The sequence below is a fragment of the Haliotis asinina genome, chromosome 3, assembly GCF_037392515.1.
Source record: "Haliotis asinina isolate JCU_RB_2024 chromosome 3, JCU_Hal_asi_v2, whole genome shotgun sequence".
NCBI lineage: Eukaryota > Metazoa > Mollusca > Gastropoda > Lepetellida > Haliotidae > Haliotis > Haliotis asinina.
The window spans coordinates 46,823,245-46,842,573 of record NC_090282.1 but is presented as its reverse complement, the minus strand read 5'-3'; the positions used below and the strand labels follow the sequence as shown (position 1 = coordinate 46,842,573).

At 36.7% G+C, this 19,329-nt stretch overlaps 1 protein-coding gene across 2 annotated transcripts in view; it reads left to right on the top strand.

The window, feature by feature from the left end:
- The window catches only part of LOC137278128 (sodium/calcium exchanger 2-like), a 125,750-nt gene that overhangs the window by 40,261 nt on the left and 66,160 nt on the right, over window positions 1-19,329 (top strand). For both annotated transcript variants that reach the window (XM_067810277.1, XM_067810276.1), the window contains exons 2-7: window positions 2,686-3,463; window positions 3,906-4,003; window positions 7,657-7,689; window positions 11,594-11,677; window positions 15,842-15,946; window positions 16,601-16,723. In XM_067810277.1, the coding sequence (XP_067666378.1) occupies window positions 2,732-3,463; window positions 3,906-4,003; window positions 7,657-7,689; window positions 11,594-11,677; window positions 15,842-15,946; window positions 16,601-16,723 (1,175 nt within the window). In that variant the 5' untranslated portion in view covers window positions 2,686-2,731. The remainder of the gene's footprint in view (window positions 1-2,685; window positions 3,464-3,905; window positions 4,004-7,656; window positions 7,690-11,593; window positions 11,678-15,841; window positions 15,947-16,600; window positions 16,724-19,329) is intronic.

Below are 19,329 nucleotides of genomic sequence, written 5' to 3'. Positions count from 1 at the left end.
CTCACTGTTTAGGGTGATGAGATTTTGCCAATGTGGACAGTAGCCCAGTCCCTGTGTCTGTCATGGACTAGGGAGCTGGTGCTGACCAACTTGCAGCTTGGTTTCGTAATTAGACAGTTGGTGAGAAACATTGATTGCTCCGCACCAGTGCCCGACAAAGTAACACACATGATTTTATTGAAAGTCTTATTTTTGTCAGTTTTGAAGAAACTTAGTCAAGTGGTTAATGCATTTGATAAACAAAAAGGTACCATTCAGACTAATATGTTTTGAATGCTGAACTGGTGATGTTACAGTTTGTTATGGAACTTTATATAAGAAGGCAACTTATTTGTTCTAATTACTTGTTTTACCTATTTTTAACTATGGATGTGAAGTCGGGGGTTTTATGGATCCACCTGCTGTTAAAACAGAAAATATTTTAAAATACATGTGTTGCTGAAAGTTAAATTATGCACACCATCAAGTTTTAGGCATGGTGAGTTTGGTGTTCTACTATAACCAGGAAGTAGAATATTACATATCTTATGTTATTGGTGAAAAATGATCAACTGTGAAAAGCAAAGGTGCATACTTGTTGTATATGATGCCGTGTTAGAAATTTCTTCAGTCAATCCATTTTGTAAAACATGGGTTACTGTACTGAGAGATGTACTGTGTCAATATGGGTTATGACTGGTTGTTGCAAACTGTATCTTGTACGACAATTTTTTTAAATGAATTGACACAGTGTAAATGCTGTTCATAATCGGATGTGGAAAAATCTGTCTCTTAGCAACACTTGACTGCATCTACATATCAAGGAAACGTTTTGATTTGAATGTTACCTTTGTAGGATAGAAATGCCTAAATGTAGAATAGGCTTAACAAGATTTCGATTAAGCTCTCATTTGTTGTTTGTGGAAAAAGAGTGGTGGAGTAAGTTAGATATATTGAATGGAGAATGTACCTTTTGTACCAGGTACCTTGAAGATGAGTATTGTGTTGTAATGGTTTGCCCTAGGTATGTTAAAAATAGTTGTATTTTGATAAGGGTTTGTTACCAAAAACTGAGTATGTACAGTTTGTGAAAAGTAAATCTGAAAATTATATTCCTATATTAGCCAAGTTTGTGTATCATATTCTTAAAGAAAGATTTAATTATAAACTGTCTGGTAACACAAACTAGACATTTCTGTTTTCAATATACTGTCACCAAGAAACAACTTAGTGAGAATTGTGCTTATAATATTATGTTATTTTCAATGTACCCCATGTACAAATGATGTGCATTGCATTACGCCCCGCAACTCATTTGGTAGTTCATGGTGGTTACTTTTTTATCTTGAATAACATTAAATGACGCATGATGCAAGGAAATTGCCGATGTTTTGCAAATTCGTTGGTTTCACATTAATTTCAGACTCTCTGGCCAATTCCGCTTTGGACGTACGTTTACCAATAGTGTAAACACACGCTAATGAAAACGAAAAATCAAACCAAATACATGGTTTTATGTCTATTACAACTTATTTTCATACCTGTATGTACAAAAGACCGGGAGTAGAGAAATAAATAGCTTGATTTTTTTCAATAAGTTCTTGTATAAACACATCTCGCCACCACCGTTCTTCCCGCACATCCCCTTCTCACAACTATCAAAATACACAATACCTGAAAAGCATATGTAAATTGATATATTTAGTCAGCTATGAACAGTTGTCACTAGTAAATAATTATTATTTAATCACTTTGTTTTGAGTGTATTTACACTATCGGTATGCCTACGTCCAAAGTGGAATTCACCAGTAGATATTTTTACACGCTCTGCGCATGCACACAGCAAGTCTGAAATTAATGTGAAACCGACGAATGGAAATCGATGGAAGGGAGACTACTCTAAATCTGTTTTTCTTATGTCTGCAAAATCTAGCGAGGGCTACAAAACCATTTGATTCTCTTTTTATTAAATAAAGTTTGTCAAAATGTTCCCTGTGAATATTAAGAAGGGAATTACATCATGGCAACTTTACTAAGACAATACCTATGGGAAAAACCAGAAGGATGCAAGATTTGAATCGTTTGATTGACACAGGTTGGTTGAAGTGTACAATCTGATACCCATGTTTCAAAGAGTTCAGAATTAACATTGAGGTGTTCAGGAAGATAAATACATAGTTCATGGGTCCCTTGGGGAGCATGGGTTGAGGTACCCTCAATGTTTATCTATGTTCCTTCTGGCTCAGGGAACTTAAACAAACAATGAGGGTACCTCAGGGAACATAAACAAACATCGACTTGATTATTTACAGACCACCGCTATATAGCTGGAATGTTGCTGAGTGCGGCGTAAAACTAAACTCACTCACTAAACAAACCTTGATGGTACCTCAACCCATGGTTCCCTCATGACCAGTGAACAACTTAAAATATCCTTGTTTACCATATATTATGCATTCAACATACTGTCATCAGACAATATCTTCATATTATGTCTCATTTCCCCCTACCCTTTATGATGTGCCTGTTGCATTAGCATTATTGCAATTTGTATTGCAATCTGTAATTGGCCTCTGTCCCATTTAGAAATAAAGACAAGAAAAATTACCTGCATTTAAGGAAGTAACTCAAGACATAATAAAATCTTGTTTGCCTAATAATGAATTTGTTTTTGTGTAGTCTTTAGACCTCTGCTCTTCTTTTCAGGTAATGTACTCAAGCTGACCAAAGGTGCAGAGGGACAAAATTAAGTATGGGAACTTTCTTCACCAACTTTAGCAATGGATATGTGTTTGAGGTAGTTCCAGAAGGCCAGTCGCGATGTGAGTCATGGCTACTCCTTCCAGCAGAGAACCTCTGGTCAAAAGAACTTCGTGGATTTCTCTACATTATGGCCATGATATATTTTTTCATGGGCATTGCTATATCCTCAGATGCTTTCATGTGCAGTATTGAGGTCATCACAAGCAAGAAGAGAACCATCGTACGTTGGGATGAAGAGAAACAAGAGAAAGTGGAGAGAGAAATTCTTATATGGAACGAAACAGTTGCAAATTTAACATTGATGGCCCTTGGAAGCAGTGCACCTGAAATTTTATTAGCTACTATTGAAGCTGCTCTCAGACTCGGTGTGGAAGACAGTGGGGACTCATTAGGTACATTCACAATCATTGGTAGTGCTGCATTTAATTTGTTAATTATTACAGCAATATGTATTGTGAGTGTTCCTACACCATTGGTAAAAAGCATAAAAGAATTGGGTGTTTTTGTCTTGACATCAATTTGGTCAATCTGGGCGTATGTGTGGATGTTACTGGTGGTGGCCTATATTTCTCCTAATGTGGTAGACCCATGGGAGGCCTGGCTGACATTGTGTTTCTTCCCCATGTTTGTACTCATGGCCTATTGTCAAGACAGTGGTTGGTGGTGCAAGAAGAAGAGAGTGGAGGGCATTGAAAGTGGAGAGGAAGATGATGATGAAATGGTAGGCATGAGAACAGTCAGGAAATTTTGTTGCAGTTAAGAATGTGACCATGTTATTTACTTGTTAGCATTGAGTTTGGGGTACCTAACCTCATAATTGGATAAAATTGTATTATTCTGACTACATAGAGAGTCATCAGTTCAAGCCTTATAGTTTATGTACATGACATTAAACATGTAGCTACTAAATTCTTGGTAAATGAGGCTGAAATCATTTGAAATGTAGAGCAGTGTTAAAAACTTGGGTATGAAAGCCCAGAGGGGTCCTTGGGGGATACTCAAGTCCTTGATATTGTTTGTTGTAACATTTCAGTGTGGCTCGGACTCCTTTTAATCATAATACTTTAATCTTAGATTTGTTACATCTTTCCTACACAAGGTGAATGATCCTGAAACTCTGTAAAAGGTGCTCAGGTAATGAATGATAAGTTATTTGCTTCCAGAATGTTCGAGTGGTGATGAGCAACCAGCAGAGCTCTTTAACCGGCCATGTGCCAAAGGAACTTCATGTACTGGAAGCACAAAAGGCACACAGAATGAGGTGAGAATGTCAGTGGTGGTAGATTGAGGAAGCTTCGTCTTTGAAACATCATTACATATCAGATATTAGACAATGCTATCTAATATCAAGTCAAAATGAACCAATTAAATGCTTTCTTGAGTTGGTGGAGACAATCACACTGTCTGTGCTACGCTGCTTTGTATCTTCTTGTCCCTTATGCTATAGTCTAGGAATTATTCTCAGTAATAATAGTGATTGATATGGACAGTCTTTACAGGACCGTAAGATATTTTATTGAGCAAAGGGTCCAAACCATTAGCTATTGTTGCAGACTGAGCAGCATGACTGTATTTCTTGAAAGTTTTGTATTTGATGCTTATTTTATATATTTGTAAACATTTATGATCCTATGTGATGGAAATTATAAATGAGACCTGACCTTATGGGATATCCTTCATCACTGGCTAAGCAAATTATATAACCACAAGCTTTATATTTGGTAAAGTCAAATTCAGACAATCATTCACAGCCTACATCGGTTTGTCTTTTGAAGCTCATGGCCCATAAGACCTTGATTAGTCCTTGGACAGAATGGGAGTATGTTGTGTTGATCCTTCAGCTAACTGCCCTATATTCTGTTGATTAATCACCACTTCTTGAATATGTCTTTCAACAATTATGACTGTCATCAATTTAGTGATCTTTAAGAATGAAGAGTTTAAATATGCTATTTGATATAGGTGTTAAGAAGTAAAGTCAGTGGTGGAATGCTAATGATGGTCATTTTTCTATGCTTGCTGTCTTTTCTAAAGTAAGTCCATCTGCACATTATAGAAACAAAACTTCAGAAGCAAATGCATTCCAAAAGTGTTTCTTGTAATTCGTTCTGTGATGTTTCGTTCCATAGATCAGATGAAAATATTGACAGGACGCAATGTCTTTGTGAGAGTTGAAGGGTTCTTTCTTCAGAATCTGTATATGATGACAGGACCTAGTTTACTAGTCTTTTTGTCAGATGTGGTTTGTATTTCATGATAAGGTCCTGATGGGCTGTACTCATTCACAACTTGCACTCTATCAGAAGTGGTGCCAATCTTTGTCATACTAATTCACATATTTATTATGGGCTTGAAGTAATGACTTAGCACAATCACAGTCACAAAGAGAGTTTGCTCGACAGTTTTACCTCCTACAATTGAGCTGTCACCAGAAGTAAGACTTTTTTGGTGAGAAATGGGATAGGGAAAGGGTATCCCTAACGATATCAGCGGTTTTGTTTGTATTTCAAGCTACATCAACTACTACTCATACTGCCACTTGTTCAATCATCCAAGAACAGTACAATTTGATTGGATGGCTGTTTCAGTGTTTATGTGATTTGGACCCAGTCGTTAAAGTGTCTGTTCCTCAAAGACCTGGATTCAATTCCCCACGTGGGTACAATGTGTTAAGTCCATTTCTGGGTACACTACCGTGATATATTGCCGGAATATTGCCAAAAGTGGAGGTAAAACTTTTTGAAGAAAAAACTTGTGATTTAAACCAGATATGAAACAAAGCTGTAGAAGTGAATGGGTCCAAAATACATGCCACAACAGAATGAATAGAACATTGAATAACTGGGATCAGACTAGCTTAGTTACATAATTTAGTTCAGATGATAATGTTACTTTTAGCAAAATAGAACGCATTCATTCATTCACTTGTGTAACTCAGTTATCAACACAAGGACATAACATTTCCCAAATCCCATTTGTGAAGATGGAAAAAAAGCTGTTAGAAAAGCATGCTGTTAATGGTAACGTGATTGAGCAAAAAGAAACTGCAACAGTTTTCAGTATACATTCGAATTATTGATTTTTTGACTGGCTGTATTTACATGGTAGTGGTTGATGTTAAGTTCTTAGTTTGCTTTTACTTAGTCTCTTACAGGTCAGAGACCAGATCAATTATACCCCATCTGTACAGATGTCTTCTTCTTGCGCATTGTAGTTAGTGGATGAGAAAATATGTGTTAATAATTGGATTCATGTCTGTGAGTGTTGCTGCTCAGTTCCTTATGGTGTGCCAAGAACTACATAAACATAAATTGGTGTATCTACTAGAATAAACATTGACTGGACATTTGCTATTTTAGCTGACTGTACCATGAAAATTCATGTGACTTTTTAAAGTCTAAAAATCTTGTTTGTAAGCTACATTTTGTTTCCAAAATGCCCATTTGCTCATCTGGTCCCAATAGAAGCTTGCTGCCTACCAGTAATTAGACTTGCAAATTGCCATTGTTTTGACTTTGACATCGTGCCCAGTTAAGATAGACATATTTGCAATTCTGATATGATACAGCAGTTTTTGGTGCCCTTCAGCATTATGTTACTTCAAATCCGCTGTGTATTTGTGTAAAATACATTTAAATTATGAAAAAATTCTTATTGCTGAACTATATTAGAGTTGCACAGGTGGTATTTAATATATTTGATCATATAAGAAGTAATTAACCAATATAACCATGTCCATTTGTTTACCTTTGTAGATCCCCATTCACTGCAGTGAATAATGTATAATAGAGATTTTAAAGCTAGTTTCTTGTTTATCATCCCGAGTTTGTGTGACACGAGCAGGTCAGTACACAGACAGACACAACTTTGATTAAGAGTCACCTGAAACACAATTTTGAGCTAATGTGTATTTGAAAAACCATTGGTGTATAAATACTGAATGGGGTGACCTAAAGGCAAAAGATACTTCATGTATTTCATAATTTAGGAGTGAATATGCAAATGGTTCAAAGCATTATCTGGAACATGATGAGATGATTATCATTTAGGCAGTGAGTGTATGAGTGAGCGAGGTAAATTAGTGAGTGTTGCCATGTGTTGAGTCTGCAGGCTTACTGTGATGTTCTAACTTATGTGTAGAAGATCAACTCTGACTGAATCAGAAAGTGGTCATCATAACATGGGATGGGTATTTTGTTAGTATACACGCCTTTTGAATGTAGTTAAATCCAGACCCATGAGGGTCCCAGGGTAGAATAGGCCTTCAGCCACCCATGCTTACCACAAAAGGCGACTATGCTTGTCATAAGAGGCTACTAACGGGATCGGATGGTCAGACTCGCTGACTTGGTTGAAACATGTGATCAATTCCCAATTGCACATATCGATGCTCGTGTTGTTGCTCACTGGATTGTCTGGTCCAGACTCGATTATTTACAGACTGCCGCCATATAGCTGGAATATTGTTGAGTGTGGCGTAAAACAAAACTCACTCACTCACTCAGTTAAATCCAGCATTCAACTATAGTTTACCACACCATTGTCGTGAAACTAATTTCTTTGTTCTATATTGAATATGGTGTTCTTTCAGATCTTCTTAATATTTTTTCATTTTCTGCTAGATCATATTCTCTGCCTCAGACTTGTTTAGACACAATTTAAGTTATCAAAAGTATGTTCCTTGATGTAGTTAGATGCAAACTCTGTGTCTGTTGGTGGAGGGTAAGAGTGTAGTAATTGGAGCTTCTGTTATAGTAACAAAAGGTTATGCTCAGTGTATCTTAGATGTGTTTCTGTATATGAGTTTTTTATTTAATGTCGCTCAATCAGCATAAAATGTTATGTTAAGTCATTCTTATCCATGTTTCATTTGTCTGTACTGGTAAAAATAGTCGAAAGCTGTGTTTCTTTCAGTATTGTCAGCATAAATTCAGTGTCTAAAGGAAGGTAAGTGCAACTGATAAAGCTGAAGTGCATAATGTGTGCTGCTCATTTCATCTTTGTTTCTTTAATTCATAGACATGATAGATGTCTGCTTTATTTGCACATTAAAACATAGTTGATCCTCTAATGACATTAGTAAAACGTCTGTTGAATAGAGGTTTGAAAAGAATACATTTCATGAAAAAAATCATTTTTTTCCCGACAAAATAATTATGATCACGTTGATGATTTATATAATAGCTTGCTGGCCTTTATGCCATGTTATTTTGTCAGTACACCACAAAGGGACTATTTGACTAAGTTAAAGGAGGGTTTGTGGTAATGAAATTCCTGAGGCATGATAATAAATATCTGTTATTTTTATAGAGAGAAATATCTTGTAATTATTCAGTATGGAGGCATTGTGCATTTGATGTTTACTTGTTGGTATTGTGCTGATGTGTTCAAGTGTGTCAAGAGAGTATAATAGAACATAGATGTAATAAAATTCATTCACATTTTTTACATTTTGAATGCATGAACTTTTAATTCAAACTGTGTACACATTTTCTTATATCCTTAGTCCATAGTATTATATTAAAAGAGTCTTTATTAGATCTTATTCTTTTTTAGTTTCTAACACTAGTGGATTGGAGAAGATAATAGGATAATTTTTAACCCACTAAGAACTCTTCCCCAAAATAACATGTAACAAGTCCTTTGAAAGGTTTTAAACCATATCTTTAGGCTGTTCATGAAAGACTTACTCAGTATGCTTTGTTAGATTCGGGGAATTCTTTATTTCATTTCATTTCATTTCATTTCATTTCATTTCATTTCATTTCATTTGTGGGGTGTATGTGTATAATAAAAACCTGAAGACCTCTAGTAATAGGGGTCCAAGTTGAAAAAATGTTCAATATTTTTAGACCCAAATTGATGGATATAATAATCTAAACCTATGGTTGTGCCTTTTGCTATTTACAGAATTTTGGCATTTTTATTGTTTTGGTTTTTCCATGGAACGTTTTGGTCTTAGTCTAATGGTGGGGTGGGCTTCATTTCTGGAGCAGAACTCAAACAATGGTTAACATTTTTCTTCAAAACTTGGGATATATATCTGTCAGAACCTAAAGTGGTGCCATTTGCTATTTACAGGTTTTCGCGGTATATTATTTTCTTGGTTTCCATGGAAATGCTTCAGACTTTGTCTCAAAATGGAGGGAAGGGCTTCATTGCTGCAGCATAACTAAAAAAACGTACAATATTTTTCATCAAAGCTTAGATGTACCAGTCAGAACCTAAAGTGATGCCTTTTGCTATTTAAAGATTTTGGTGAGTTATCATTTTCTGGGTTTCAATGGAAACGATTCTGATGTCATCTCAAAATGAAGGGCTGGGCTTCATTTCCGGAGCACAACTCAAAAACTGTTTAATATCTTTCAGCAAACCTGGCAGATATGTTAGGCAGACCACAAACTGGTGCCTTTTGCTATTTACAAAGTTTTGGCATTTATCATTTTCCCAGTTTCCATGGAAATGATTCTGACTTAATCTCAAAATGGAGGGATGGACTTCGTTTCTGGAGTGCAACTCAAAAACCATTTAATTTCTTTCAACAGATCTTGGCAGATGTATGAGACAGATCTTGAAGTGGTGCCTTTTTCTGTTTACAGATATATGGCATTTATATTTTTCATGATTTCTATGGAAACAAATCAAACTTAGTCTAAAAAAGCATCAAGTAACTGTCAAATGATTTGTCATTCCGAATATGTTGGGCAATATGTCATCTTCTGATGACCCTTGTCTTCAAACCTAAAAGACTTTACAAGTATGAAGCAAAACAACTTAACAGACTCTTCAGCATGCATTTTTTTTATCAGTCTACAACTTTTGAGCATCATGTATTCTTTTTTTCTAACGTTACTTTCTCTCCTGATACTACAAGGCTTATGGATCGAAAAACTGAAGTGTTCAAAGAATTCTTGACCCATTTTTTATCAGGGTTGCCATAGTTTTTACACAGTCAAATCCCTGAACTTAAATATTCTGATAATAATGAATTACTCTGTTCAAAAATTACAACAATTCATAATTCAAACTTTGAAACGTTTGTAAAACCAATAACCTGAAAACTATTGGTTGAATTCTCTTAAAATTTGGGGACCTCCTTCATTGTCTGTGGGAGAGGTGCAGAGCATATTCTGATAATGATAATTCATATATTTTTACAAGTACATCAATTTGAAAGAGTGAACTTTTAAATGTTTGAAATACAGTTTTCAAATTGGGTACCAAGTACAGTCAGATTTATTAGAGAGCTTGCTCACATTTTGGCTTCTAGTGGGCTTCAGAGGTCCCGTTTCAGTGGCTGATGGCTCCGCTTTGATATTATCATTTAGTACCATGGTCATGTCTTTTGTCTTTAAACGTTGTGATGAGACCCAAATATGTGAATTCACTGAACATTACATTATTCTTGTTGTTTCTTCTGACTTACCTGTCTCAGGTATGAATTAATGATATTCTGCTATTTCTGCTGTAGTGACTAAATGCTTTTCTCAGATAAGAAATGTTTTGGACTAAGACATTAATTTAAAGTTGATTGAAAATTTAAATTGATGCTCTTTTCTCACGACTTTAAGTGTGCAAATGAAAGCAATCCAAGTCACTTCTAATCGAAGGTTTCTGTTAGTCTGTTACGCTTCCCTGTTGACTCATAACATGTGTCAGTGCATGCAGGATATTTCTGTGGGTTTTTTTCATAGAACTCATTTTCAGGTGAAACATTACTTTTTTCTTTATCATAGTCTATAATTAGAACTTTCACATTTTGAAAACTTAGAATTCGCTATAATATTTTTGCTTTGGTTGAATTGCAAACCTTCAATCCTTCTCTTTTTCATCTGCATGTAGCTTCGGCACTTTCACAGTTAGTGACAAATTTGAATTGGCCTCTGTCATTTGTTGATTGTTATAGTATTCCATCAATTACTTATCCAGCATCAGGGGATATAGCTGGATTGAATTAGTGAACATACCTGACAAGTATGCGTGTGATTTGTGTTATGATCCTGTTTTAGCAGTCACGTTAACCACTTTCCGTCATAGCTCCCTGCCATCATGAAGGCTATGGCTGCTCAATTATGGCAGTAGAGAGCCAAACATCTCACAGCATGACGTAAGGAGCCTCAGCTGCTGCAGTGTAATTGTTTTGTACACTTACTTGCATGATTTCCTTTTCATTTTTATTGAAATTGCCCTCAAAGACCCGCTGCAACATCTGCAGCAACTGATGATTCAAGTCGTATAGGGGTTCAAAAATCCCATCGCCCGCAGTATCTTACTTGTCCGTGGACTGGTAGATAATTTCCACTTACGGTTTCAAACTGAAAATAATCTTAAATTCAATTTCATATCTGCTCATAATGAAGCAGTAACAATAATAAAGTAGAACTTGTAGAGAGTGAAATTATCACTTTTCGATAAATAGTCCAGCAAACATTAACATCATGCATTGTGTCATATAATCAGTGGAATGTTAGTCAGGGGAAGTTACTTTCTAGAAGTAACTTGCCCTGTGGCAAGTGGCTTTTCAACGTATTTTTGAACCCCTGTCACATAGATATCTTGGACCAAATTTGTTGAATCTTTGGCAGTATGACTCCATGAAAGTAGTAGGCTGGTTTTCTGTGTTCATAGTGTGTTGTACATAGTCAGTCTACAATCACATGCTCTTGTGTTTTAATATGATACATTATTATTATGAAATGGCCAATGTTGTATTTCCATTGGGATATCTTGAATGATCATTTTCTGTTGTATTAAGTTAATCATATCGATGTTCATACTTTGTGAATTATGTGTGTACGTGGATGTTTGTTGATCAAATATGGAAAGTGCTGACTTCTTGTGTCCTGCTTAGGAGAGTATCTCAAATTGAAGATGCCAGGCGATTGTCACGAGCTACAATTAATGGGGATAAGACAACAATCCTCCCTCCGATCAGGTAACATGTAGCAGTAGATATAGTTCCACACCCTTGTAGATAGTTGTTCTGCCTGCACCACAGATAGCCTGCTACACAATGTTTGATAACACTTTTTGCAGTTGCATAGTGTTCCTGCACTTCTTACTACCTAGTGTGTACATCAGATATCATGCAATATTAGCTTATAGTTCACCTTCAGCTTTTAACCATAAGGAAACAGTTGAATTGGTTTCTACACAGTAGGTAGTACAACCATTTTATCCGTCAGACACTGCATGTTTGAGAGGGTTGGTACATGTCCCATACAGTAATGAATATAATGCTGCATGGATTGTGTAGAACATGTCTTGCTTCGGCACGGGTACCTGCATGAAGACTTTCGTAGGAATCTTCATTGTTTAAAGCTTGACTTCATAAATGCATGTACACGTACCATTATATTGATGTGTGTTTGCATTTGATAAGAACATGCTCTTTCTTTTTGTGGTGCCAACATAATTGAACAATTGAAGTGGAATGTGGACTAAAGTATAGAAATTAGTAGTTGCATGAGTACAAAAATTTGGTATGGTCTGTTGATAATGTACAAGTTACACTTTCCATTGATCCTCCCTGTCAGCATAGCAGCAGTGATGTATCAGGCAAGGAGATCTAGCTGGGTCACGTTTAACAAGACAGTGATAAAAATGGTTTGCATTCACTCATTCAGTGTGACATTTATGAAGTTTTTTTATTGGTTGAGCCTCAAGATTAGTAGTGAGTGAGTTAGTTTTATGCCGCACTCAGCAATATTCCAGCTATGTGGCAGCGGTCTGTAAATAATTGAGTCTGGACCAGACAATCCTGTGATCAACAACATGAGCTTCGATCTGCGCAATTGGGAACCGATAACATGTGGGTCAACCAAGTCAGCAAGCCTGACCACCCGATCCCATTAGTTGCCTCCTACGTAGGGCTCTCACGAGTACTCGGGTCCGAGCCGGATAAAGGGAGACTCGAGTCCAATTGAATGGACTTGAGGACTCGCAAAGGAGATAATTTTAAATGTCTCACGCAATCAAGATGGATGATCGTGAGAAAAAGTCCAAAGTCTGGATGCTATTTTGATCGCTGCAATTCCACCGCGATCTGTTACTTTTTACCCGCAAATAAGCACTGTAGGCAGAAACAAACAGCTCAGTAAGCAACGCTAGGCACTGTGGTAATTTTATTAGCAAAACTCGGAAGCCTGTTGACAGAAAATGGTATGGAGCTGCTACGCAACAGAAATGCATATGTGCAATAAGATATGCGAGCATTAAACTTTGTTAAAGGAGAGGGTTTCTGGGATTTCTTTGAAGCATTGAACCCTGATTACCAGGTTTCATGTACCACGGCAATTCAGAACAACATCATGACGTGATATGAAGATTGCAAGGAGAATATAATATCAAAACTCAAAACAGTATGTGGTGTTGCCCCAACTACAGACGTGCGAACAAGCGTAGCCACTCACGCCTATATCACTGTTACTAGTGAGTGAGTTTAGTTTTACGCCAAACTCAGCAATATTCCAGCTATATGGCGTATCACTGTCACTACCCACTGTGGGCTATATGTGAGTGCATACGGGTTTACATTGATATTTTTGTTTCATAATGGTTATGTCACTTTTAACGGCAAATTCTAAATGCAAAAATGAAAGAAATTGGTAAAATATGTCGTGTTTCTGTTCTCTAAAACTTCACTTTGTGTTCTTGCCTTCTTGGATTAATTGTATTAAACAAACAGTTTGATACAATTAGTCTTCATTCTCCTTTTCTACGTAGATAATCAGTCATTCCTATCATTCGTATTTCTCGTAGTGTAACTTACTACTTCAGCAGTCACTACATACATACGCATTCCAAATAACATTCACACTTGGCGACCTAGATCCTGAAATTGCCATAGTTTTAGTCACAGTACATACCATTGATGTTTTCTCCGTTCAGTGGAGTTTTCGGAGAAGAAATTCAGTGTAGTGTTACTCAAAATATGCTTAGTCTTTAGTTTAAAACCAAAACGTATTCACTGTTAGAAGTCTTAAAAAACATCAATCCTGTTTAATATATTTTATTCTTGAAGTTCCATCACTGCAAGGTATCTAAAGCAGCACCAATCAATGGAAGATCTGTCTAAATATCTTCCAGTTTGTGCACCTGTTTTCGCGCAATGTAACTATGATCAAGGTTCATTGACTATGTGACGTATCGTCTATAGTATGCAGTTAAACAAAAGTTACCGAAGAATTTCACTTTAAACAAAAAAGTAAATCGAACAAATTCAAATTCAGATTGCGAATTCTCATAATTTAACTTGCCAATTGCACATTATATTTCAGTATCTGTTTCACACCCAGACAAAAGTACATGTAGTCTTTTGTAATGAATGATCATGGTTTCAGATCGCAATTATTGGTCTGTATTACTAGGGGGTTGCGAACATTAAATGACACACCGAAAACAAGTTGGGTTGGTCAAAGCTAACACTCTTCACGTACCGCACGGATATTTGTTTCACAGTTCTAACAACTGTGCTTACCCCCTTGTTTATTATACAAACCAATAACAGTGATTTGAGTCTATGATCATTTGTTAAACAACTTTTATACGTTAATAAAATTCTGAGATTTAAATGTCACAATGACACTTACACTCCCATCACATGCTTTTTGCAATAGTAAAGAGGTAATGGAAGCTTCCATTGACGTTGAATATCAATTGCTTATTCAGTAATCTTTAGATTCACGTATACAGGTTGCTTTATTTGTAGACTGGAAGTTGGAACAGCCATGTGTATGTTTGAATGTTGGCGTTAAATAATCAACCAGATTGCTGGGTACACGGGTCTGAGTCGGGTCTGACCCCTTGAGTACTCGAGTCCTAAATTTTGGACCCTTGAGAGCCCTACTCTTGCCACAAGCATAGTCGCCTTTTATGGCAAGCATGGATTGCTGAAGGCCTATTCTACCCTGGGACCTTCACGGGTCTCAGGATTAGCAAGTCTTGTTTTGAAGACCTGATTTGGCAAAATGATCATGCCCTGAATCAATCCTTTTTGATGAGTTGAAGGAGCAGACCCATTTAGTCAGCCTATTTCTTGCTCAAAATGTATGTTCACCAGTGTCATGGGCTATCCAGTTATAAGCTGTCATAATCATCACTATGTGATCCACTTTGTTTATCACTGCAGTTTGGGATAAGTTACTTGTTTTATGGTCTATAGTCAATATTTATGGGTTGAAGGGTCAGAAATCTGCTAATGAAAGAATCCAAAGATGTAAAGAAGGAGTGATTGCTTACTTGTTACTTTTTAGCATATAAAAATGACAGTTTGTGCCCTGAATTACCTTAGGGTTTTACAAAAGTGGTCAGTTTGTTCAAATGAAAGTGCATTGATAATGGACAAAGGAAAGAGGCTATCAAAACCATACAAGTTGGATTTGTTATCAGAAATCATATTAGATGTGAACAACTTAATTCAAAGGTTGAACATTAAATATTTTTCATGATATTTACTACATAACTTATAAGATCATACTTCTGTGTGCTGCAGGTTTCTGTGAAAACTTTCGTAATATATTGGGTACCCTTAGTAAGGACATTTGCATAAATGCTTTCTCTTAACTGGGACATGTATAAGGATCACTTACAGAGACACAGAGACATTGTCCAAGGGACTGCTTTTGGAGCAGGGTGCATGTTTTAACAATTGCATGTTTGGGACATATTCATGTTGACTCACAAAACTATTACCACTTCCTACTATATTTCCTAATGTACCTATTCAGTGGGTAAAACATGTCCTGGTTCTTTGCCATCCTTGATAGACATATACAGTGATGGGTAAATGCAGAATTTAATCATTTATGAATCACAAGAATCAAATAAAAAAACGGAATCTAAAAATAAATGAGGAAAGTTTTGTTGTAGTGTTACATGTAATGAAAGGCTCATAGCATTTGGTGGTAGGCTTGTACAGGTAGATATATGTAGTTGTTCGGTTAGGATGTTCCACTCTTTCACATCTAGAAGCTTTGAAAATTATGCCATCTGAAAGCATTAATGTATAGTTACATGACACACAGGAACGTTACTACCTGGTGTTGTATTATCAAGCACATATGTGCAATGTGACAATTGTTTCTTGTCCTGCTTCAAGGGGATCTGGTGTGTCAGGCTCCCTGAATGATCTCCAAGAGTCCACAAGATGGGAAGCAGCGAATCGTACTAGTGTTCGCCCCGAGTGGCTCTCGGACACAGAGAGGTATACCGCTGTAGCCACCTGACTATTCTGACAAACACTGCAGATGTTGGTAAAATGCATCCCTGCTTATGTCATTGTGGTGACTTATCATCATGATAGATTCTCCCTGTGTCAAAGAAAGTGTAAAATGTTTGTTGAAAAGAATTTTTTTTATAAGGAATATTATTTAATTGCTGACTAGCAATAAGGGCAAGACAACTTATATGTGTTAACGCTGCATGCGTGGAACACTGCAGTGTCTGTCAGCTGGTGACAAATGGCAATGATATTCCTTCAAAATATACTGCATCATCAGGGACATCAGCAAGAGCTGATTTACACCATTGCCTATTGTCTATGCTCACATTGATGTGATAGTGATGTTCTTCAGGCTACTATTCCTGTAAGTGTCTGTGTGTATTTCCATTAGCATTAGATCTAGTAGAATGGGCCTATGTTCTTTGCTCCTGTGGAGCAGTGGTCACAGGCCTGTGTTGCCTGTACTTCTGTTGACCAGTCTACACATTAGATGTATGTCTGCATGGTTAATCAAGCTATTAAGTTGTAACTAAAGTGCATGGATGTTGAAAGCTGTGCACAAGACACAACAAACAAAGACTAAACATGAATTCTTTAGTGGCTAGTTCACTGATTTGTCTCTGGTTGTTATTCAAGTGGTTCGGGCTCTGGCCTCACTTACTCCCTGGATGATCTACAAGATATGTCTCATTGGGAGGCAGCAAGTCGTGCAGGTGTACGGCCGGAGTGGCCATCTGATACCGAGTCAAGGCATTCCAGGTATACAATGCCTTGCTGTGGTCAGCATGAACAGTTCTGTTGTGAAACACAGATACACCTAGAAACATGGGCTTTCTCTTCAGTTCACTTAGTGGAGAATCAGCTACTTCATTTGATAGGGATGAGAACCTCTGGTTGTCTCATCAGCAAAACCACCTTAAGGAGAGATATTTTCAGATTTGCAAAAAATGTTTTGAAATCTTGTTCTTTAAAGTTGTATAGAAGTCATATGTTTGACATTAAGGTGTTCTCATCCCTTACAGGTATTTGAGTTTTTCTACAGTCTTCATATTTGAAATAGCAAATGCTATATCATACTTTATATTGATAACTGAATACAAAATGTTTCAGAAGTTAAGCAGAATGCCTCAAGGCAAGGCTGAAATTATTTAAATGAAGATAGTTGAATTCATGTGTCTTAGAGAGTGTGTTCTGTTTGATGTGACCTCTTCCATTGCGGGTGTTTTGTTCAAGTTGTGTGTCATTCCCCACTCACCGTGTGTGCCTAACACTGGAAAGGAAAATTCAGCTCTCATCCATTTCACCTGAAATGCCAACATTCAGAAGACAGTTATTGTCAAATATATTGTTACAAAGGAGGTCATTAAAGATACCAATCCTCTTTCTGTGATATTGATTGTTATTACATTAATCATGAGAACATAATCAGATTTTGTATTCAGTGGATGTTTGAGGAAAAGAATGTCATTTAGGTGGATCCTTATACCTTGAACAAAGACAGTATGTCCAGTTGAATCCTGTAATTGAAATCCATAGGTTTTCAAGCGGTACTCGCTGAAATTGAATATTCACATAGTACAGGTGATCCAGTTAAGAGATCTAACTTTTTGAGAGATGTAGTTTGTCTCCCTGTCCTTTTTTTTTTCTCTCTCTCTTTCTATCTTCATTTTCTCACTGGGGTAGTAGGGCAGCCCAGTGGATAAGGCTATGATGCTGAAGACACGGGTCAATTAGCCACATGGCTAAAATGTGTGAAACTCTGTTGTCCCATGATATTGCTGAAGTACTGCTAAGAGCGATGTGAAACTTAATTAACTCATGCACTCACTTCTCTCTCTCTCTCTCTCTCTGTCTCTCTCAATTTCAGTTTCGAAGGATATAGATAGAAATATTAAAAGCTATTTCTTGATACTGAAGTACTTAAGTCGCAGAGATGGCGTTTAAACATGAGAAACGCTTTTGCCGGTGGATTTTTAAAAAACTTTATTCATATTGTTTGCATGTGGCTGATACTTTGATATATATGTTATAAATACCAGTTAGGTAGATATATATTGTGTCATATTATAGATGTGGCTACCTTTTTTCAGAGAGCACATCATAATTTATTGAAGCAAGTTGTGGGGCTGTTTTGGTTTTTGCATGTTACTCCAACACAGGGCATGTACTACTTGCATGAACACCAACTTCCTGTCTTAGATATAGGGACATTGTTGTCAGTTACTGCACTTTACACGAATCTGTTCATGTCAAAAGGAATTGTATTGTGACTCAAGTTTGGATGATTCATGAATTATTTATTTCATAAACTTCCTTGTAAACTTGTATGGCCAGATTGACCACACAACTTTTAATAGTTTTATACTGAATATTTGGCAGTAACAAGCATCATGCCACAAAGGTGTATGCCACTAACTATACTACAGTTCTTCTGCATGTGGTTACCAATTCCTCACACACAAGGAAGTAGTGTGGGCAGAAGCCTCAACACATTGTACCTATCACAAACATTGTACGTTTCATACACTTGCTAGGACAGGTGCTTTGATGCTTCCAACAGTGAAGATGTCAGAAATAGTACATCCTCATGTGTTCGCTATGCACTGCCATTGCTCTGTACTGGAGCACATCGCAATTTGTGTCTATTGATTTTCTTTCATGAACCATATTCTGTAAATTCTGTGCAGGTTCATGTTACACTTATCATCAAAATAGGAATGTGTGCAACTTATTTTCAGGAGTGAGAATAGAATTAAGTTCATTAGTATTTAACGATGATCGTTTGTTTCAGGAAAAGACTATTCTGTTTAATTTTGTCTAGAATAATCAGTCTAATAGGTGAAAAGTGTCTAGTGCTTGGCAAATTGCACAACTCAACATTATTTACTGCAGTCACATTCTGATTACTGCTTAAGATGAACTTCAGATCCCAGAGAATAGATACATACAAAAGTGTCATCCATGAAGCTATAAAAGTCTTGTTGTTTTGACTTTTTGCGTAAAAATGTTGGACTAGGTCCTGATCAGTTTGTAGGCTCTCTGACCAGTAAATTGATCTAGTCGAGACAGGTCAGGGATTCCCATCCTGTTGAGGTATAGCTGATACATGTTCCAGATTCTTGTCCATCTTCCATTGTTTCCGGTTCTGTTTGTAGCAGTCCAGTGTGAGGACTACAAGAATATCACCTGGAATCATGAGTCTGACTGATATTTGAGATTTTAGTAGTAGGACAAGCATTGTTCGATAAATGCTGCTTTTTCAGTATTGGTAGGTATGTTTCTTCCTGGGTTTAACATTTATGTACAGGTACTATTTAGAGTTACCTCTAGTCCTCTGAATCTGAACCATTTACTGGATTTTCTTC